Source organism: Lemur catta, chromosome 9, assembly GCF_020740605.2.
Source record: "Lemur catta isolate mLemCat1 chromosome 9, mLemCat1.pri, whole genome shotgun sequence".
NCBI classification, from domain to species: Eukaryota; Metazoa; Chordata; class Mammalia; order Primates; family Lemuridae; genus Lemur; species Lemur catta.
Window position 1 is genome coordinate 56,286,421 of NC_059136.1, and position 22,569 is coordinate 56,308,989.

General features: G+C 34.9%; 1 protein-coding gene across 3 annotated transcripts in view; it reads left to right on the forward strand.

Moving 5' to 3' along the window:
* UBR5 (ubiquitin protein ligase E3 component n-recognin 5) overlaps positions 1-22,569 on the forward strand; it is a 126,890-nt gene that overhangs the window by 75,366 nt on the left and 28,955 nt on the right. For all 3 annotated transcript variants that reach the window (XM_045561919.1, XM_045561920.1, XM_045561921.1), the window contains 26 exons: positions 195-304; positions 1,105-1,217; positions 2,513-2,656; positions 2,757-2,868; positions 3,101-3,255; positions 3,509-3,706; positions 5,645-5,855; positions 6,820-6,946; positions 10,886-11,037; positions 11,484-11,579; positions 11,955-12,078; positions 12,460-12,557; positions 13,280-13,428; positions 13,955-14,046; positions 15,424-15,570; positions 15,670-15,788; positions 15,863-15,989; positions 16,082-16,211; positions 17,057-17,217; positions 17,328-17,567; positions 18,768-18,891; positions 19,806-19,917; positions 20,461-20,592; positions 20,977-21,234; positions 21,816-22,084; positions 22,262-22,473. In XM_045561919.1, coding sequence (XP_045417875.1) covers positions 195-304; positions 1,105-1,217; positions 2,513-2,656; positions 2,757-2,868; positions 3,101-3,255; positions 3,509-3,706; positions 5,645-5,855; positions 6,820-6,946; positions 10,886-11,037; positions 11,484-11,579; positions 11,955-12,078; positions 12,460-12,557; positions 13,280-13,428; positions 13,955-14,046; positions 15,424-15,570; positions 15,670-15,788; positions 15,863-15,989; positions 16,082-16,211; positions 17,057-17,217; positions 17,328-17,567; positions 18,768-18,891; positions 19,806-19,917; positions 20,461-20,592; positions 20,977-21,234; positions 21,816-22,084; positions 22,262-22,473 — 3,912 coding nt within the window. The remainder of the gene's footprint in view (positions 1-194; positions 305-1,104; positions 1,218-2,512; positions 2,657-2,756; positions 2,869-3,100; positions 3,256-3,508; positions 3,707-5,644; positions 5,856-6,819; positions 6,947-10,885; positions 11,038-11,483; positions 11,580-11,954; positions 12,079-12,459; positions 12,558-13,279; positions 13,429-13,954; positions 14,047-15,423; positions 15,571-15,669; positions 15,789-15,862; positions 15,990-16,081; positions 16,212-17,056; positions 17,218-17,327; positions 17,568-18,767; positions 18,892-19,805; positions 19,918-20,460; positions 20,593-20,976; positions 21,235-21,815; positions 22,085-22,261; positions 22,474-22,569) is intronic.

Below are 22,569 nucleotides of genomic sequence, written 5' to 3' on the forward strand. Positions count from 1 at the left end.
CTGCATTAAAACATTATTTGAAAGTATGTATTATATACCCTTTTCAGTCCTTAGTCTTAAAAAAATACCATTTAAAGTTTTCTGTATTTCGTACCCCTATAAGCATAGACCTGTCTTAAAAATACAGTCTTTGACAAATTTCTCCTATATTATTTTCCTAATTATAAGGAGAATCTTACTTTTTCTTATCTCAGGCCTGAGAGTAAGCAGGAACCAGTGAAAACAGAAATGGGTCCTCCACCATCTCCAGCGTCCACATGTAGTGATGCGTCCTCAATTGCCAGCAGTGCATCGATGCCATATAGTAAGTGTTATGTGTTGTACGCATTGGTCAAAATAAGGTTCCCAGCAGACAGCTGTGTTTAGTTTGTTTCTGATTTGCGGCAACTCATATCATGTTTTATATCTTTTTATATGTAAAATTTTGTTTCTAGTACTTTGACTTTTCTTTTTTGCACAGCTTTTTTAAAACGGAAAAATAGTATTTACAGTGTTGATTTTCTGTTTTTAAGAATTATAGTTTTTAAAAATATAACTGCCACTAGCTTAGAAAATTTATTATCCATCTTTGTTGAGACTCCTATTATAAATCGGTTACAGCTTAGTCACAACTTTTGCTCAGAATTTGTATAATTTATAAACCTAGACATACTACTGCACTGTGGAATTATAAGATTTAAGTTCCACAAAATAAATTTTACAGGATAGTTGATTTACAACTTAGGAAATTGAAAATTAGACTTTAATACTTATGTGATAATTTTAACAGTCTAGCAGATCTTCCTTTTCAAACCTTGGTCAGAAAACTCTAACTTTGAGAGTCCAAAATATGTTCCCCTGCCCCCCTTCTTTGCAGTTGTTTGTTGTAGTCCTGTTAATATAGTTAGGCATTAACGGTTGTAGCTGCTTTTTACTATGAATTTATTTGAAGTAGAAGTTGATCGTAAAACTCCAAATCGTAAAGCAGTAGTTAATGAAATTTTTATTTAGAAATCTCAATTATGTATCCCTTTAAGGATGATTGTTTAAAATATATTTAGATGAAATCTATAAAGTCTCTTTTACATTTTCTTTTTGGTACTTACCATTTTGTTGTTGTCTAAGAACGACGACGGTCAACTCCTGCCCCTAAAGAAGAGGAAAAAGTGAATGAAGAGCAGTGGTCTCTTCGGGAAGTCGTTTTTGTGGAAGATGTTAAGAATGTTCCCGTTGGCAAGGTTTGTTGAAAATATCTAAGAATTAATTACTAACAGAACTATAATGATACTGGTTATTTAAGGATTTATGGTTGGCATCTGTGAGTCGTTTCTTCAAGGCTGTTTTATTTATCACCTTTAGTGGTTTCTTGAGGTGCATCTCTGAATCTGATGCAGAACTGTCTCCTCTGTCCCTGACAGATTAAGAAATAATGCCTCTCCTTGAGAATTTATGGTAACATACTGCTTTTTTAAACATGTTATTTTGGAATAATTTTAGATTCATAGGAAATTTGCACAGAGATACATTACTTTTTGATGGAGTCTATTCTTTGTAATTATTAGACAGTTCTAATTGAGTTCATGTTCCATAATATTTAAAATTCTTTCTTAATACCAAAAAAATCTTATTACTTTCTTTGTCACCTTCCACTTTCTTTTTTCCTGAAGAAGGTTTTGCCTATAAACCAGGTAAATAGAGACCATCAGCTGGAATGCCATTAATGTCACCTTTCTCCTGACACATACTTAAAATGTACCTACACCTGTGGAATATCTACAAAATAAATTGTAGATATTCCATAAATTGTATTGTTCATTAGTTTCTATTACTAAAATGTGATAGTCTTTCATTTGTGCTTAAAGAGCAGATATGCCATGCTCTGCAATTTACAAAGGCCTTTCTCATGTACTCTTCCATTCAGTTCTCAAAATAGAAATGTTTATGGCCAAGATATTTTCTTCTGAGATGCCACTGGCTCAAAATCAAAAGCATTAAGTAGCTGACTGTGTTGATCAGTATGGTAGCCACTAGGTATATATGTGGCTATTTAAATTTATTACAATTAAATAACTTTAAAAGGTCAATTCCTCAGTCACATTAGCTCCATCTCTAGTGTTCAGTAGCCACTTAATGGCTAATGGCTACCATATTGGACATTGCCGATATAGAACATTACCATTGTTGAGAAAGTTCTGTTGGATAGTGCCGCTGTAAACTAAAAAGGAGAGAAAATGGGTGGAGTTCATGGGTTATACTTAAGTTTTTCAGTTGACTGCCAAACATTCACAGACTGTAATCACTGGCTATCGGGGTCAGTTTTTCTCTAGCAAATGAGGCCTGATTGACTGTACACATCAAGAGCAAAGCTTTGGTGAGTTTGTCCAGGTTAATTTCATAACTTGGTGATCATTGAAGAAACATACTCATAAGGATTTAAATGCCTTCAATGTTAAATTAATTCAGGGGATAGAATTTGCATATCGATTTCATGTAAGCTATTGTTACTATTCACTGTATTTGCCTATACTTCTAGGTGCTAAAAGTGGATGGTGCCTATGTTGCTGTAAAATTTCCAGGAACGTCCAGTAACACAAACTGTCAGAGCAGCTCTGGTCCAGATGCTGATCCTTCTTCTCTCCTGCAGGATTGTAGGTTACTTAGAATTGATGAATTGCAGGTAAATAAGTGTAGAGGAGTCACTCAGTAGGTGAATATTGGGACTCACTCCTTGAGTATGTTATAGAGTTTGAAAGCAGAATTCCTTTTGTGTCATGCAGGTTGTCAAAACTGGTGGAACACCAAAAGTTCCTGACTGTTTCCAAAGGACTCCTAAAAAGCTTTGTATACCTGAAAAAACAGAAATATTAGCAGTGAATGTAGATTCCAAAGGTAAAGATTTTAAAACTTTTTCAGCTAGCATATTCTATATCCTGTTAATACTTGTGTAGTAAATGGGAGTAGGATAAAGTGGTTTGAGGCACTGGCCATTTTTTATCCCCTGTGTATAACATTAGAGAATGGAATGGATGTTTGAATTGATTTACAAATGTGTCCTTAGATACTCATTAGAGATTATTAAATATGTATAACACTTTTTCTTTTCATTTATGTGCTTCTGAAGGTGTGCATGCTGTTTTGAAGACTGGAAACTGGGTACGGTACTGTATCTTTGATCTTGCTACAGGAAAAGCAGAACAGGAAAATAATTTCCCTACAAGCAGCATTGCTTTCCTTGGTCAGAATGAGAGGAATGTAGCCATTTTCACTGCTGGCCAGGTAGAGGCTCATTTTTGCTTTTGAAAAGTGCTATAACAACAATGGCATTTTTGTGAAGTTTGGGATCTGACTCTGGTTTGCTTGTTAGTACACTGTTGAAGAATTTGGAATATTCAGCACATCTTAATACTAGTTTTCTTATTTGATCATTATTACTAACATCTAAGTTGAAAATAAATTATACCTATTATAAAAATCAGAGATACATTTTTTTGATTAGGCATCAAACTGTATTATTATCTCTCTATTACAGGAGTCTCCTATTATTCTTCGAGATGGAAATGGTACTATCTACCCAATGGCCAAAGATTGCATGGGAGGAATAAGGGATCCTGATTGGCTTGATCTTCCACCTATTAGTAGTCTTGGAATGGGTGTACATTCTTTAATAAATCTTCCTGCCAATTCAACAATCAAAAAGAAAGCTGCTATTATCATCATGGCTGTAGAGGTAATTTGAGTTTTGAAGCTACTCACCTTTTTTTAATTCAGAAGTTACTACTAAAGTCTAGAGAGACAATCTCGGATAGATCATCCATTGCTTCTTTCTTCCCTACAAGAGCTAATAGTTTACTTTTAGGACAACAGAGGCAAGTATATCAGTGATTATGGTATAATTTAAGTGTTTGAGAGAGCCACAGTGTTTTGGGAGCACAATGGGGAGAGATACAAATCAGGCTGTGTACAGAATGGTTCTCTGAGGAAGTGTGATACCTGGATAGAATTTTGAATGATCAGATAAAGATCCTTACAGGGATGAAGGTGTGAGGTGTTATCAGAGCAACCTTTGTGAATCTCATTAATATGTTGGGGAAATGGGTACATCCTTTGGATATGAAAGAGAAGTCATGGATCAGTTAGTAGCAACTGATAGCTGTAGAGAGGTACTAGTGTGCCTTGTGTGCTAACCTAAGGGAACTAAATTTTTCCCTGAAAGCTAGGTGGAGATGGATTTTAAGCTGGTGAATACCATGATCTGATTTTGTAAAAAGATTAATAGTGGTGGGGGCGGGGCAGTGGTTTAGAGAGCAGTTGGTGGAGAACAGAAGTTTAGAAATCAGATTAACACAATAATCCAGGTTAGAAACAAAGATAACTTGAACTCCTCTCTCCTCCTCCCCTTTTCTCCCCTCCCCTATTCCATTCTCTTCTCTTTTCTCCTTTTCTTCTTTCTTTCTTTTTTTTCCCTCCCCCTTTCCTTTTTGAGACAGGGTCTAGCTCTCTTGCCCAGGTTACAGTGTGTTGGTGTTGTCATAGCTCACAGTAACCTCAAACTCCTGAGTTTAAGTGATCGTCCTGCCTTAGCCTCCCAAGTTGCTGGGACTACAGGCACATGCTACCATGCCTGGCTAATTTTTCTATTTTTTATAGAGACAGGGTCTCTCGTTCTTGCTCGGGCTGGTCTCGAACACCTGACTTCAGGCAGTCGTCCTGCCTCAGCCTCCCAAAGTGCTAGGATTACAGGCATGAGCCACCATGCCCAGCCTAGCTGTATTTCGTTGTGTGGATACCTGTCCCCCAGTTTTAACCTCCTCCTCCCCATAAAGTTTAGGGGAGAGGAGAGCTTATTTAGGTAGTTTTTGGGAAGGTGGCAAGTTGTTCAAATGCAGTTTTCTTCCTTTTGTACTCCAACACGCTTTTTTCCCCACCTTTTTTCTAGTTCCTAGAGGTAGTTAAAATGAACAAATTTGTTTTATAAAACTAAAACTTTATATTCAGTCCATTAAATATTCCAAAACTATCATTTTCCATTCTCAAAGAAGTACATTTGAACTTCTTGGTGTTCATGCTGTGTTTGTCAGGTAATGATATGTTTTATGAATACTTATCAGTACCATCGTCTCTGACAATTAAGTACATTAGTTGTCACCTTGCAGAATTGTACCTGTCGTGATTCTAGGAGAGTTGAAGATTTTGGTTTTTATGTACCACAGTGTAATATAACCTTGAAGAGCATAAGAGGGTGAGAATAAATTTGGAATAAAATTTGTACCTTTTGCTTAATTGGTTAACAAGAGGGTTCCAATTTGATAGTTATATAACATGTAGTATAAACCAGAGATTGGCCAACCATAGCCTACATGCCAAATCCAGCTGCTTCCGTTTGTTTATTCATTGTACATGGAAGAGTTGAGTTAGTTGTGAAAGGTAAAGATATTTACTAGTCCTTTATAGAAGTTTATGCTCCCATTTCTATTCCTGTCAATTGTACGCACTGCTTAAAGGGTACCCCCAAGTTCTACCACTTTTGCCAGGCCACCTGAAATTGTCTCTACTTATTTGCAGATCTGCTTGTATGTTATTGTTTTGGCCATGAGAAATTTCTGACATATGTAATATGCTGTTCAAATTCATTGAAATTTTTTTTCCCCAATTTGTCTGAGCACAGAAACAAACCTTAATGCAACACATTCTACGCTGTGACTATGAGGCCTGTCGACAATATCTTATGAATCTTGAGCAAGCAGTTGTTTTAGAGCAAAATCTACAGATGCTACAGACATTCATCAGCCACAGATGTGATGGAAATCGAAATATTTTGCATGCTTGTGTATCAGTTTGCTTTCCTACCAGCAATAAAGAAACTAAAGAAGAAGAGGGTGAGATTAAGAGCTAAAACAAAGTCTTTAAAAGGAGTTTTAGGCAGTTTTGAAAATATTGTTAAAGGAAAGAAAAGCAAATCACTATAAAGAATTTGTGTGTACTTTTTTACTTGGTTTTGTAAAATCTTGGAGTTTCTTTTTACTTTCTCAGAAGGTAAAAATAGGGTATGTTAACACAAGCAAATACATTTTTCATCAATGTGTTTTTATTGTTTTTAATAATATTCTCTATGATATATATACAAAATGGATATGTAATACTGAATGAGCTTTATTGATATTATAATTGCAGGCGACTATTATTGCCATGGGAATGATTTAGCAAGTTAAGCCAAGTTATATTGTGGCAATTTTTATCCCAATTCTTAGAATGTAGATGGGAAAAGTCACTTAGTTGAGTTGTTGGATGCTTTTGGAAAGTTTAGCTTTTTTGGCCATAAAGTTTTTAATTGGCTAAATGAAGGGAGAAACTGAAAACCTAAAGTGCAACTGTGTGATGCATAATGTTTTTCCTTATTTAGAATTCTGCTGCTGATAATCTGGTAGCTACAGTTTTGAATAGTTGTTTGCAGGTTTCTGACCTTTATTTATATTATTATCATTGAATCACTGAACGATTATAAGAGGTATATAAACTGAGACTGAAACACTGATAAATGGCTCTTTTTCTTTCTTGGTAGTGAAAGCTAAATTTCAGTCTACTTATTAATCACCTTCTTTTTGACCTTTAGGGGTTGAGAAATAAGACAGATAAGGAAATGAATCACATATTAAAGGTCATAGTTCAATCTGTCTTAAGTGTTTATTGTTATAAAGGAGGAAAAATTAAATGACTGGTTATCTAGTATGTGAGTTAAAGCACTAAATATATAGCAGTTAGCATTTATTGGCCAGTACATACTCAATATATTAGTTATTTTTGAAATTTAAATCCATCCTAATTTTTTCTTTTATGTTTCAGAAGCAGAGCGGTCTGAAAGAAATACATTTGCAGAAAGGCTTTCTGCTGTTGAGGCCATTGCAAATGCAATATCAGTTGTTTCAAGTAATGGCCCAGGTAATCGGGCTGGATCATCAAGTAGCCGAAGGTAATGTGCTTTTTACCCAGAAAGTTTAATTGGAGGAAAAAACACCAAAGTACAGAAAGCAGTGTGTCTCTTACCTGTCATATACATGAATTGGTGGGTCCTTTTTTGTTTTGTTTGTTCCTCCCAATTACACCCTGGGAAAAATATCTGGTAAAAACTAATTAGAGCTTACATATAGAAAAGTAGACTCTAGGACACTTTATAAATTGGAGATAATTTAGATAAGCAGTTTAAGCTTGATTCTTTGAATATGTTCTAAATTCATCATTCTTGCTTTCTAGGAAATTATTTTCTTTAGTTGGAGAACAATATAATAATAGAAAGAACTTCAATCTTTTATTTTCAGATTACTTATTTAGGTCATTTTCTCAGATATTTTTAATCTGGGAAGACACGAAAGGCTGGTGTGCATCATGAATATTTGGTGTTTAAATTTTCAGGCTTTCTGAGTTGTGGGATGGACAAAGCTTTATAACCCATTAAAAATTGCTAGGTGTTTGACTAGATGATGGATATAAAGAATTCAGGATAGAGTTTTCTTTCTGTATGAAAAAGCACATTTATTCTGGATAACAAGGAGCCAAAATTCTTGGTTACTGACAGATCATTAATGGAAGCACTGCTCACCGTGTGCTAATGTGATAGATTGTAAAGTCTATTTAAAATGAAGACTCTCCTTGTCTATTTTCTGTTACATATTTATCTATCCCTTTAAAAATGCTTATTCTTCAACTGGCACCAGGAAGGCTACCAACTTGATAGCTTCCCAGGTTCAAAAACATCCTGAAGTGAGGTTTATCTAAAACTATTTGTGGGTGATCAAATTATAATTTATAACAGCACAAAAGCATTATGTAGACTATACAAAGTGGAAATTATCACCAGTTTATTTATTTAGGACTTTACTAGTCAGACAAAGTGTTTGGTCTAAAGTGGAAAGCAACTTAAATTCTTCATGAAGAAATTAGTGTCTGAATTATTTCAGGTATTTCATTTCCTCAGGGAAATTACAGGTACAAATCAAGTTGGACTCTGATATGCTTGGTCCAGTGCCAGTGCTGCCATCTTTTTTTCTTGTAAGGATTATTTTGAAGGCAAAGACTAAAAGGAGCTTCAAGAGTGGGTGATGTGTTGCTCACAGAAATAATTTGCAGAGTAAGCTCCTTTGAGGAATTTGCCGAAGATTTCACTGCAGTGCTCTTAACCAGTTCAAACTCAGGGCTGCCGGTTGAACAGATGAAAGCACAGGAGTCTTATTATCCACGCCGGGCAGTAGGAAGTCCACAGACTCTGCTTCATTGAAGTGAAACCCTCCTCTAGCCTACAATGGATTTTCTAGGCGATGTCCCTTGATGAGTATGCAGGCTGGGATCATGAGCTGTAAGCTCAAAACTGATGCAATTTCAATATTGAATGGAATACTGTTAAATGCCTTCAGATGATGATTTGACTCAGAAGTTTTATTATGTGACTCAATAGTTCCTGAGTACAATGGGCAGATGTAGTGGAAAGCTTGATTGATGCATCTGATTGCAGGTGTATGTACTCTAGAGATTGTTAATCTGGAAGACACATGACCTTCGCTTTTTTGTCACAGTGTTATGTTTGAACATGACTGGATTCTAAGGCTTCTGTAGCATGGATATAACGTGCTTACAAAGAGGAAATTACATCATCCTTGAATTCTTCCATATTGTCAGAAAATACGATGACTCCAGGCAAGCCTATACGAAGAAATGTCAAAACTCTGAATCTTAGCAGCCAAGGTGGTATCTCCTCAGTATTGTCCTCAGCCACTGAGGATACAGGTGAATCTTCATGAATTGTGTACAACATCTTGAAGAATAATTTTCTTTTTTTGTTTTTTGTTTTTTGTTTTTTAAGAATCTATATGAGGAGCTGGGCATTGTATTTAAAAATGTTCCCAAGACCTAATGAAGAAAAGAGGTTAAGGACAATTTAAAAAATGACAAGGAATGACCCCCTCATTTAATATTGAATTGACTACATCACAACAACAAAGTTGGGAGTTTGCAAGTTCAAGATGAGACTATGGTCTCAATTTATCTTCATTTATTCTTAATGAACTCTAAGCTAGAGGTTGGGGAATAGCCCACATATGTTTTGTTTGGCCTGTGCAATGTCATTTCTTTTTTTTTTAATTTGAATGCCTTTAGATGAGCATGTATGCCTCTAGTTTCTCACTGCTCCCTGTTTCTTACACCTGACTACCCTTTACTCATTTATTTTACCTTTTTGACCCATTAGGCATTGAGTTTGTGACCCTGGTGTAAGCATTCTTGATAAGGCCAAAGCATGCATTTATTTTCAGGTTATTGGCACTGCCTCCCAATTATTGTTGATTTTTTCCTCTGTACTTTGACTACGACACATTAGAATATCAAGTGTCTGTGTCGAGCTTAATTAAAATTGTATAGGAGCATCACAGTGTGAACAGTCACCATGGTGTGTGCTGTTACTGGTAAGGATTCCGCCTTTTCCTGTGGGTGATGTCTTTGGACAGGGAAGTGACCTTGACTGAAATAATTACTGTGCCATGCTCCCTTTCGTATTATAAAAAAAACTCCTAAATTCAAATTTCTAAATTGGGAAAAAGAAGACGTTGATACTATAAAAGAACTAAATATAGGTATTTTTTAATAGTAAATACTATAATAGCAAATATATTATTTGAGACATGAAATTTTACTTTGCAGACTCTTCCACAGAGTGTTTTTATTCCAAAAAGTACATTGTAAATAAGCCTTATAAAATAGATGTGTTCCTGAAAGTAGCCTCTAACGTAATTATTGTGAATGCTTAAAAAAACATTTCCTTATAAAATTAAAAATGTATTGATATGGAAAAACACATTTACCCTCAGATTAAATAATAATTGCAACTGAGATTCAAACATTAATAAAACTTTTGAAATTACTTATTTTTAGATTTATTATGCCTTCCTAGTAAGTTGTTAGGTCTTTCACATCAGAATGTCATATCTTTGGGATCGAGTCTACATGGGAGAATAAAGTCCCTGTGTGTTGCCTGGCCCTTAAACCAGAGTTTTTACTCCTTATGCACTTTAGAAGCTCTAAAATTGTGGCAGAAGGGATTTGCCTTTTGTGCTTTCTCTTAAATCGTTGCTAGTTCTAAATGTGTTATTTTTGTAGCCTTTGTGAGATCTTATTCAGAGGTAAAGTATAGATTTTTGTATAGGTAGTTACTAGTTCCCCTTACAAAGTCTGTGTTTGTGATTATTTCTTTTTCTTTTTAGTGATGTGCATATTTGTACAGTATTTTTTTATAGCAGGAGAGAAAAAATCACACCCAGACATTAATCTTAACAACATATTTACAAGCTCTAGTTTCACTCATTAATTTCATTGGGATGCAAGTTGTACTGTTGAATTTTTTTTTTTTGGTATAAAAATAAATCTAAATTGGTCTTTGTTTTAAAACTACTTGTGTGGCTATTAGTTCAATTACTTTTGATATCATGAAAAGGGATTTAGTAGGTGAACAGTATTGGTTTTGTGCTGATCAGTAGGTTTGCTGTCTATTATCAAACTAATTCTGATTATAAACGGGACAGAAAATTTTTTTGTTTTAATGTTTAGCTGTTCATTTATCTTAACTGTATGAAAGATTATTCTCCTAATCTTACTTCACTGCAACTTTTGTTCCCTGTGTTTAAGTTTGTGTAGGAGATTAATATAGTGGTTTAGTTCTGAATGGGGTACTAGAAGCCCCCCAGTTTTATTTCTGTCCCTCAGTGACTTATTCTGTGATTCCAGAATTTGGCATTTGTACTTCATATCCCTTGCCTGGAGTGTTTCCTTTGTAGAACATACTTTGATTTCAGATGAGAAGTTCTGTACACCTTTTCATTATGTTCAGACATGGTAGTGAACACTGATTTTGTCCATGTTCTTTTAGTTTGAGATTACGGGAAATGATGAGACGTTCGTTGAGAGCAGCTGGTTTGGGTAGACATGAAGCTGGAGCTTCATCCAGTGACCACCAGGATCCAGTTTCACCCCCTATAGCTCCCCCTAGTTGGGTTCCTGACCCTCCTGCGATGGATCCTGGTAAGATCTGTTATTTAATTTTATTTAGTGTTTAACAAAAAGATGAAGTCATGGGAAAAGAAATTGAACATTTTAATGGTATATTTAGAAATTTGAAATATTTGAAAGCATGATGAGTATTATAACTAATTTAGTTATAAAAATTTGATCCAAGGGGTTTGTATTTTAAAAATCAAAGTTCTAGACTCTTGTCAGGTACTTCTCTCTTAGTCAAATATTTATTTCTCTACTGGTAAGAAGCTAGATAGTCCCTTTATTAGTCAAGATAAGTCGAGAATTTGCCTGGTGGATCCCTTCTCTTATAGTTTGGAAAAGAAATTTCCACTTAAACCTCTGTTGAGTTTGACTTTTGGCTTGCAGAGGAAAGCCTTAAGGCCAGTTAAGAGAATGTGTTAGGACTATGTTGCCTATAATGATGTACATCCTGCTGTTCTGTTTACTGAAAGATGGTGACATTGATTTTATCCTGGCCCCCGCTGTGGGATCTCTTACCACAGCAACAACTGGCACTGGTCAAGGACCAAGCACCTCTACTATCCCAGGTAAGAATCTGTACGATTTTGTCTGCTTAGGCATTTGGAAGAAAAAAGGGACATACTTTGGATAGAGGGTTCTACGGATCCACACTTTATCTCAAGGAGACTTTTTTTTTCTTGAAAAACATCTAATTCTCTGAATTACTTTCCATATGTCAGTGAAAATGTGTGGTGTGTATATACATATATTTAGAAATCAGTTGAGATTTGTAAAATGTGTTAATGTGTTTAAATTCTTTGTAATGAAGTTAAGTTATTTATTACTAATGCTAGAATATTGTTTTGGTGGTTAATGCATGCCTGATATATTATGCCAGAGTATTCTTTTACTCTGTCTTGTTTACTCTTGTTTTGGTACCAAATGGATCTGCTTAATTACAGGTCCTTCCACAGAACCGTCTGTAGTAGAATCCAAGGATCGAAAGGCGAATGCTCATTTTATATTAAAATTGTTATGTGACAGTGTGGTTCTACAGCCCTATCTACGAGAACTCCTCTCTGCCAAGTAAGAAGATTGAATGTACTTTTCATATGAAGATATAGCTTAGCTTAACTTTTACTGTTGAGGTTGATATACTTGCAACGTATGGACAATTACGCGAATTTAAAATAATTTATCTGAATCAAGCATTATATTCCCTTTGCTACTAAGCTCTCTCGAGTGAGAGGCCTTCTCAATATCACATAGTGTACACTAAATGAATCCAAACTGACTGTTATGTTAGCTTGATCAGGGAGTATATTTATATGTTTAAAAGATCACAGAATAGTCATTCTGTGACTGAAACAAAATTTAGTTTTTATTTCATCATGAATATTTATTTTATAATCTGAAAGGAAAGTAATTAGTAAGTAATACTTTTATGTACAATTTTTCTTGTTTTAGGGATGCAAGAGGGATGACCCCATTTATGTCGGCTGTAAGTGGCCGAGCTTATCCTGCTGCAATTACTATCTTAGAAACAGCTCAGAAAATTGCAAAAGGTAATTTATTTCAGGTCTTAAATGATTTACTTACTTTTCATTTTGAATAGATTCTCTTCTGTACACATATCATTATTCAGACCTAATTTTTGTATATGTAGATGATATAATTGATTGGAAGCTATCAAGATAATCTCGTGTGTGTATAAAATTCATGTGAACTTTTGTCTGTATTGTATCTTTTGACTTACCATCAAAACCCAACTGGTATAAATTTCTTAACTTTTAAAAGAATATTCCATAATGGGAAGTGTAAAATGTTCTGATAATAAAGGTAGATTACTAATAGAACATGTTCAGTGCTTAATTCATGGAAGTGATAAAAGTTTGTAGAAATAGTAGGTGATGTCTATTGTCGTCGCTTCTGAATTGGAGTTCCTGCTTAACAAAAAGCATTAAGGAACATCAATTCCTGCCATCCAGCCTTTAAAAGATTAAAGTAGTTATCTTTTTAAAACATTGGTGATAAATAATTTATGAAACGGTCTCTAATTTGCTAAATAGAGCTAGGACTTCAGTATTAACTGCCTGATACAGAGCTAAGGATTCAGATGTTTTTGTTATCATATGTGGTTGTGATATAATTATGCTTTGCTGTAAAAGTACTGTGCACTTTCTGATTTGTAGTGTACATGTATTAAGGCTTTCCCATTTAAAGAAAATATAAGGTGGCTAATTAAGTCCTTTCCTGAGATCAACTACGATATTCTTAATCTTTTTAGCTGAGGTATCCTCAAGTGAAAAAGAGGAAGATGTATTTATGGGAATGGTTTGCCCATCAGGTACCAACCCTGATGACTCTCCTTTGTATGTCTTATGTTGTAATGATACCTGCAGTTTCACATGGACTGGAGCAGAGCACATTAACCAGGTAAGTATTTTGCATCTCCCTGTATTTATGTTATCTTCATGTTTTCTTTTTTTCCTATGACCATCACTAGACTTAAGGGTTTTCAGTTTTGGAATTATAAATCTGATATATTGTTTTTGTACTTTGAGTTATAAAATTCTCTAAGGAAAATTAATTTTGATTTAATTACTAAATAAATGAAGCAAAAGAGCTGATTGCTAAATTAAATATGGCATATTATAAAAATTAGAAATCTTCACTGTGTAGCATAATCTGATCCACAACTGTTGCTATAGATTTTATAACTGTAATACCTTTTGGGAGATGGTATAAATTATTTTCATGCTCCTGATAATACTTGGTTTCCATTTGTATAATATTGTAGACTGTACATTCATTGTACCTTTTTATAACTCCTTGTTTTCCAGAGCACATTTTATTCTCATATTGATAATTGAATTGTTTTAGGAAATACAAGAAATAATTATTGTGGTGAGATATATGCATACTTATAATTATTCTTTTAAAAGTACACTCTTAATTTCAGGATATTTTTGAATGTCGAACTTGTGGCTTGCTGGAGTCACTGTGTTGTTGTACGGAATGTGCAAGGGTTTGTCATAAAGGTCATGATTGCAAGTGAGTATAATTCTGGTTTTCTTTAGTTTAATGTTATAAACTCTTTAGATTTATATAATATCTACGGATGTGTAGATATTATAAGTAATAGAGAATAGGCTTATAAAACCCATCTATTTTACCTTAAAACAAGTAATTATTAAATATGTATGATATGTGTAACATTTTAATAGATACTGTGTTGATGTTTATCATTTCTGTTAAAAGAATTGTTGGATTTTTTTGGAAGTAATCTATACTAAGCCATGTTTTAATTTTTTGCGTAATTCAAAAAACATGAGGTTAAATTTGTGTTTTTAAGTCAGGTTATGTATAAAATTGTGGTTCTTTATTTAGAATGTACTGTTGAAATGTTTATTTTTTGCTGGTTCTAACATATCCCTCCTTAAAAGTAGGACAGTGTGCTAAGAAATATATGATCATACATTATGACTAGGATGAGATTAGTCTTAGGAGAAACATATCTACAGAATCTTTTTGTCTTCTGCAGCCAATGTCTTAGGACCCCTGTAGTATGGCCTACTAGAAGAAAATCACCATAGGTATTAAGCCAATCATGGTAAATGTTTGGACTGTGCTGTATTTACTTCTTAAACCAAATGCACTTATTTTTCATTTAGTAATAGAGTTACCATAGCTAGTTTTATTAGTTTTCATAGACCTAAGAAGCAATAAAATACCCTGGCACTAATATCTGTAGTTCCTCAGGATTATCTATAGGGACATCAGCTATAAATGGCTACAGATGTGTAGATACTATAAGTAATAGAGAATTGGCTTATAAAACCCATCTATTTTACCTTAAAATAAGTAATTATTAAATATGTATGATATGTGTAACATTTTAATAGATACTGCATTGATGTTTATCATTTTTGTTAAAAGAATTGTCTCATATTTTTGTCTTATTTTAAGCATCTAAAAATGTGGTAATCTGTTTACTATTAATTGTTTATTAAGTGTACTCATTGCACTAGATGCTAGCATCATGGTTAATGAGACAGTCTCTGTCCGACAGAGGACATAAGCAAGAAATATCTGCCCATTTAAGGGTTTACAGGGTTTTTTAGATGCACATAGGAAGACCACTTGAATGGGACTGGGGCTGTGGGGAATTAGGGAAGACATTCCAAATGTGACTATACCCAATTCATTACAGGGTACCTCTTCTCACAGGAATTTTATATTGCTTTATAGACTTCATACCACTAAGTAATCCTTGTTATGTGAGCTTTAATAATTATATTTTGCATTTAGTAATTAATTAACAAGTATTCTATTTGATTTCAATGAATTATGCCTCCATAATGTCAATATATAAGCCTCTGTATATTTTTGAAATTTCCGTTTTTGTACTTACGTATGAATTCTTTATAGACTCAAACGAACGTCACCAACAGCCTACTGTGATTGTTGGGAGAAATGTAAATGTAAAACTTTAATTGCTGGACAGAAATCTGCTCGTCTTGATCTACTTTATCGCCTACTCACTGCTACTAATTTGGTCACTCTGCCAAACAGCAGGCAAGTAGGATTTTGAGGATGTACTCTAAGTTAAATTGAAAGAGCACAGCACTTCTGAGTAGCCTTTCCCCCTGCTCAAAACAACATTCTATTTTGCAGGGGAGAGCACCTCTTACTGTTTTTAGTACAGACAGTTGCAAGGCAGACAGTGGAGCATTGCCAGTATAGGCCACCTCGAATCAGGGAGGATCGTAACCGAAAAACAGCCAGTCCTGAAGGTGAGTAAACTTGACATTTATGAAAAGCAGTATGTTTTATTTCTGTCTTATTTGCCATTTCTTTTTCATTTTAGATTCAGATATGCCTGATCATGATTTAGAGCCTCCAAGATTTGCCCAGCTTGCATTGGAGCGCGTCCTACAGGACTGGAATGCCTTGAAATCTATGATTATGTTTGGGTCACAGGAGAATAAAGACCCGTATGTAGTCATTAAAACATTTTTAGATTTATGTATTTCCCATGTTAGTATAGGCTTTTTACAGTGTATTCTGTCTTTCCTATCCCCTCAAGTCTTAGTGCCAGCAGTAGGATAGGCCATCTTTTGCCAGAAGAGCAAGTATACCTCAATCAACAAAGTGGCACAATTCGGCTGGACTGTTTCACTCATTGCCTTATAGTCAAGTGTACAGCAGATATTTTGGTAAGTTCTTTGAATGTTTATTACAAGTACATGAAAAGTATGTGTTTCAAGTACACTTTTTTGCTGTGAAATTAGAAAGAATTTAAACCATAAGACCCAATGTTGGTGAGGTTATGATAAAAGAACACACTCGGACACCGAGTTGCATTTGTTCCTCTCTTTGGAAAACAGCTTAGCAGTGTTAAGTACCATAAAAATACTAGTGTCCTAAGAACCTGTCATAAAGAAATAATTTACAATATTAGAAAGATAAAATCATATCCCAGAATAATGAAAAATTAGAAAATAGAAGTACTTTATGTACCCAATAATAGTGGACTGTTGAATCAAATTACAGCCCACCACTTACTAAAATGTAATCAATATAAAAATAAAGGTTATTGTGAGCAACATTAAAAAAAACAGACCATGAAATTGGGTGTTCTCTGTAATTCATAACTGTATGTATGTATGATAAACCATGCATAGAAAAGAGATTAGCAAATAATAATGGTTCAGCGAGAGATGGGATTATGAATTTATTAACATAAATATTTGAATCTACTTTCCTGTTTTGGTAAGTACCCTATAGGGAGTAAAATATATCGATATATTCGATGTTATCTTCTAAATATTAATCGATATGCATAGGACTATGGGACAAACACAAAATCAGAAATCTTGCATTTGGGATGTCAAGCAGAGTGGTGGGTGTACCGAATAAATTAATCATTGGCCTTGTGAATGTTTTGAGATTTTATTATGAAATGTTAATATTGAAAACTGTTAGAACCTTTCATTTTATGAATGTCTGAAGATCTTGTGAAATATTTTAACATTAATAGAGTGATTACAATTTTTAAAAGCTTTTAGATACTCTACTAGGTACACTAGTGAAAGAACTCCAAAACAAATATACACCTGGACGTAGAGAAGAAGCTATTGCTGTGACAATGAGGTTTCTACGTTCAGTAGCAAGAGTTTTTGTCATTCTTAGTGTGGAAATGGCTTCATCCAAAAAGAAGAAGTAAGACATCCTTTTTGATTTTGCTTTGATATCATTTTTCATACTTTTTTTAGAGATACTGATAATATTATGTATATGAAAAGATTCCTATATTTTCCTTTTTCCTCTAGCAACTTTATTCCACAACCAATTGGAAAATGCAAGCGTGTATTCCAAGCACTGCTGCCTTATGCTGTAGAAGAATTGTGCAATGTAGCAGAGTCACTGATTGTTCCTGTCAGAATGGGGATTGCTCGCCCGACCGCACCATTTACTCTGGCTAGTACTAGCATAGATGCTATGCAAGGCAGTGAAGAATTATTTTCAGTGGAACCACTGCCACCACGACCATCATCTGATCAGTCTAGCAGGTAAATTCCTACCTGGTAAAAGATTCTGACTAATTCTTTCTCTGGAAATGTCATGTTTGCTTTACTAAATCCTTTGCGTAAGCACTCAGGTGTGGTATACATGATAATTATTGTAACAAATGGTACAGATTTTTTACTTTGGAACATGTGAAAACAGTTTAAAAATTAAATGTGTCTATACATAATAGACATAGCTTGTGGTTTGTTTTGGAAAGGCACTTTTTATTATGTTAATGAAGTAATTTAGGAAGAAAGTTTACTTTTGACTCCTGTGAAAAGACCTATAGCTTTCTTTGTGTCCAAAGGCTCAGGCTGAGGAGCAACTTGTTAATATAAATAACAACCAGAGTTCTGGAGTTTTAAAATGTTTTCTGGAACTGTATTATCAAGGATAGGGTTAAAACAACTCCATCATAAATGTTTCTAATTATGGGATTATTCTTATATCTCATTTGTCTTTTCTATTTGTTTGATAGTTTCCCTAACTGGACTGTAAACTTGTTGAGACAATGTTTAGAAACTAAAACTTTCTGGTATCCTTTAACACAGCACTTCTCAACTTTAATATGCAAGCCTGCATTTATAGCTATATTCTCTGGTTCTCTCTTTCCTTTTATAATTGAGTCATTTGCCTTTTCTTGGTTGTTTCCAAGTCAGGTTTTTAGGAAAGTGAAACTTTAGCCACCTCACCTTTGATTATGCTTTTATTTTAAAGTCATACTTTTCAACTGATGTTCCCCACATACATCAGCAAGTCAGTGGTTAATAAGCTCATGCAAAGTAGAAATTGTGTCTGGTCTCTTAAGGAACAGATCACTTTAATGGCACACTTTCTGTTAATGGATAAATAGTTCTGTCAGAGCCTTTGGAAGTTGAGAACTGCTGGTGGAAAAGGAAAAATCTTCCCCCAAAGAACTTTTCATTGGGAAGGACTCATACAAATATGTGCGTCAACACAGATTTGAAATGACTCATTTACTGAAAAGTAAAAGCAAATTCTGAGATTTATATTTGCTGTTGTACTATAGATTAATTACTGTTGATTTCCAAGAATTCTAAGGTCAGATTTAAAATTGTATCCTAGCAAGTGTCTCACATGTAATAAATGAGCTAAATGCTTACAGCTGAGAAGCATAAAATTATGTGCTGCATATATGAGATGTGGTAGTGGTATACTCATAACCTCCTGATTCCTTATAGCTCCAGTCAGTCTCAGTCATCCTACATCATCCGGAATCCACAGCAGCGGCGCATCAGCCAGTCACAGCCTGTTCGGGGCAGAGATGAAGAACAGGATGACATTGTTTCAGCAGATGTGGAAGAGGTGGTTTTAATTGTTTTAATTGTGGTAGATGAAAAGCTTTTATTTTGTGGGAAAAGGAGAGTAGTCACTAGAAATAATAATAATAATAATAATAATTAGTATTATTATTGTTTTTGAGACAGAGTCTTACTCTGTCACCGTGGATAGACTGCAGTGGTGTTATCGTAGCTTATTGCAACCTCAAACTGCTGGGCTCAAGTAATTCTCCTGCCTCAGCCTCTTGAGTAGTTGGGGCTAACAGGCATGTGCCAGGACACCCAGCTAATTTTTCTATTTTTAGTAGAGATGGGGTCTCCTTCTTGCTCAGGCTGGTCTCGAACTCCTGAGCTCAAGTGATCCTCCTGCCTCAGCCTCCCAGAGTATTGGGATTATAGGCATGAGCCACTGCACCTGACCTAGAAATTATTTTAATGGTAGTTTAAGACTACAGTATGTATTCCATTCAGCCATATAAACTTTTGTTATATGTTCTCATTTGTGGTTATACATATTAAAATGATTTTAATAATTTTTTATTTATTGGATATTAGGAAATTGGACACATAAATTTGTTTTTACCTAAGGGTTAAGAGTAAAGATATTTTTACTATTAAAAAAATTAGTAGTTTTGCACAGTATATTTGAAAGAGAGGATACTACATATTTAGTAGGTAAGTTTTATAATGGCCAAAGTATATAAAGAGTCCCGAATATGGAGAATAATCATAAATTTTGGGATATGTTGATACAATGTTTTATAACAACTTGTCAGTAGCAAATGAAGTTTTTCAAAACTGTTTGGTGTATAATTTACAGAATTCCCTGTAGTTAGGGATCTTTGTATCTTTGTATTTTAATTTACTAGTTGCTGTGGAGGAACACTGGTAGAGATGGTTTATTATGAACTTAGTCTAAAAATAAGCATCTGGATTTAGGTTGAGGTGGTGGAGGGTGTGGCTGGAGAAGAGGATCATCATGATGAACAGGAAGAACATGGGGAAGAAAATGCTGAGGCAGAAGGACAACATGATGAGCATGATGAGGACGGTATGCAGGTTATTTGAGAGATTGTTCAGTATGACTAAATCAGGTACCTTTAAAGGGTGGTATTAAATACAGAGAAAAGCCCCAAGTGACGTATAAAGAAATGATCAGCTTATTTTCTGCCAAGGGATTCTGTAGCATGTGTTCCAAATTTTAGGAGCTACATGCATATGTAAAATAATTTATCTTCTTTACCTTTTGGCTTAAGTCACTTTCTTAAGAGACTTTTAAAAACTAAAAGCATCATAACCACATTATGAAATATTTGGAAATTAGAGAAAAGGAAACAAATCATCCATGTACTGTTTTACTTTCAGTCATCTCCTGCTCTGCACTGTCGAATTACTGTTTAATAGTCTACTAACTACTGTAATTCACCTAGCCATTCTTCTAATGTTGAGTAGTCACTTATTCTTGCTGTAATAGAACCGCCCCCCACCATGCCTTTTTCATTCACACCCTTATAATATTCTGGCTTATCAGACCCTGTTTTGAACCATAGTTTGTACTTTTTTTCCCTTATTGTTATTTAAATTTATTTTCTAGGGAGTGACATGGAGCTAGACTTGTTAGCAGCTGCTGAAACAGAAAGTGACAGTGAAAGTAACCATAGCAACCAAGATAATGCTAGTGGGCGCAGAAGTGTTGTCACTGCAGCAACTGCTGGCTCAGAAGCGGGTATGTTGCCTTGCTTATCACAGCAACTTTTTTGTTTATGCTAAGGCTATTACGTATTGAGCATGAATTGGTTAGTAAGTATAATATGCACAAGGTTAGCTAAGCCTTTTTATAACTTCATTGTTTTTTTCTGTAGATGTTTACAGAAGAAGGTATTATTTTAATCACCCTCTACCCCAGCTTTTCTGGTTTTTAAATAATGAATTAATTTTAAAGTTTATTTGAAAGAATTATTTTCTAATTTACTGTTTTAGTGGTGGGTTTTGTGGACTATTGAATACAACCCGGCATTCTGTTTATTATGTATATTTTCCTGAATGAGGGGTTGTATTTTAATTATTAACAAATTCACAATGTTTTTGGTTTTAAAAATAAAAAAATTAGGAGCGAGCAGTGTTCCAGCTTTCTTTTCTGAAGATGATTCCCAATCAAATGACTCAAGTGATTCTGACAGCAGCAGTAGTCAGAGTGATGACATAGAACAGGAGACCTTTATGCTTGATGAACCATTGGAAAGAACCACAAATAGCTCCCATGCCAATGGTGCTGCCCAAGCTCCCCGTTCCATGCAGTGGGCTGTCCGCAACACCCAGCATCAGCGAGCATCCAGCACAGCCCCTTCTAGTACATCCACACCAGCAGGCAAGTCTGAAAACTTGGTATTCCTAAGAATATTTAAGTAGTCTTTAAAAATTATGCATGTCTATCTTTAGAACAATAGTTTTATGATAGTTTCTCATTGCTTTGTTGAGTTTTAAATATAAAAATTATATACATGTGATTATAGCAGGGTTTCTCAGTCTTTACATTATTGCTACTTTTGGCTGGATAATTATGGAGGGCCGTCTTATGCATTGTGAGATGTTAAACAGCATCCCTGGCTTATACTCAGTAAATGCCAGTAGTACCTCTGTCTTTCCCTTTTCCCTCCCCTTCGCTCCCTCAAGTTGTGATAACCAAACATGTCTGCAGACATTGTGAAATGTCCCATTTTGGTGGGGCAGGGGATGGAGGGGACAAGATTGCCCTGGCTGAGCACATTATATCAATTCTTGCCCACCTGAACACTCTCCTCCCCAAGTTAGTGCAGTTTAGGAAAAGTTTTCTGTTCAGTTACCACGTGTTAGCAATTGACCATTTAGATTTACAAAGTACATACAGTGTCAGAGAAACATTATTAGCAACTGACATTAGTTCATTGTGGTTGTCTTTTTTCCTTACAGCAAGTTCAGCGGGTTTGATTTATATTGATCCTTCCAACTTACGCCGGAGTGGTACCATCAGTACAAGTGCTGCAGCTGCAGCAGCTGCTTTGGAAGCTAGCAATGCCAGCAGCTACTTAACATCTGCAAGCAGTTTAGCCAGGGCTTACAGCATTGTCATTAGACAAATCTCGGACTTGATGGGCCTTATTCCTAAGTATAATCACCTAGTATACTCTCAGATTCCTGCAGCTGTGAAACTGACCTACCAAGATGCAGTAAATTTACAGGTATGAAATCATTGAACAGTTAGTTACTCATTCTAATATGTTTATTTGGCTGCCAGTTATGAGCATTCTTGTATAATGGGAATTAATGTTACAAATATTCAAATGTTGACATGCTACTACTATACTGAATTTAGCTCTATTTGGATAGTTTTAACTATTTTAGTTTGGTCTTCATAGAACTATGTAGAAGAAAAGCTTATTCCCACTTGGAACTGGATGGTCAGTATTATGGATTCTACTGAAGCTCAATTACGTTATGGTTCTGCATTAGCATCTGCTGGTGATCCAGGACATCCCAATCATCCTCTTCATGCTTCTCAGAATTCAGCGAGAAGAGAGAGGATGACTGCGAGGGAAGAGGCTAGCTTACGAACCCTTGAAGGCAGACGGTATGAAGTCCTTCATATATACAGATAGTTCTTGGCTTAGGATGGTTCAATTTTTTGATTTTATGATGAATTTATCAGGGTATTGAATACATTTTT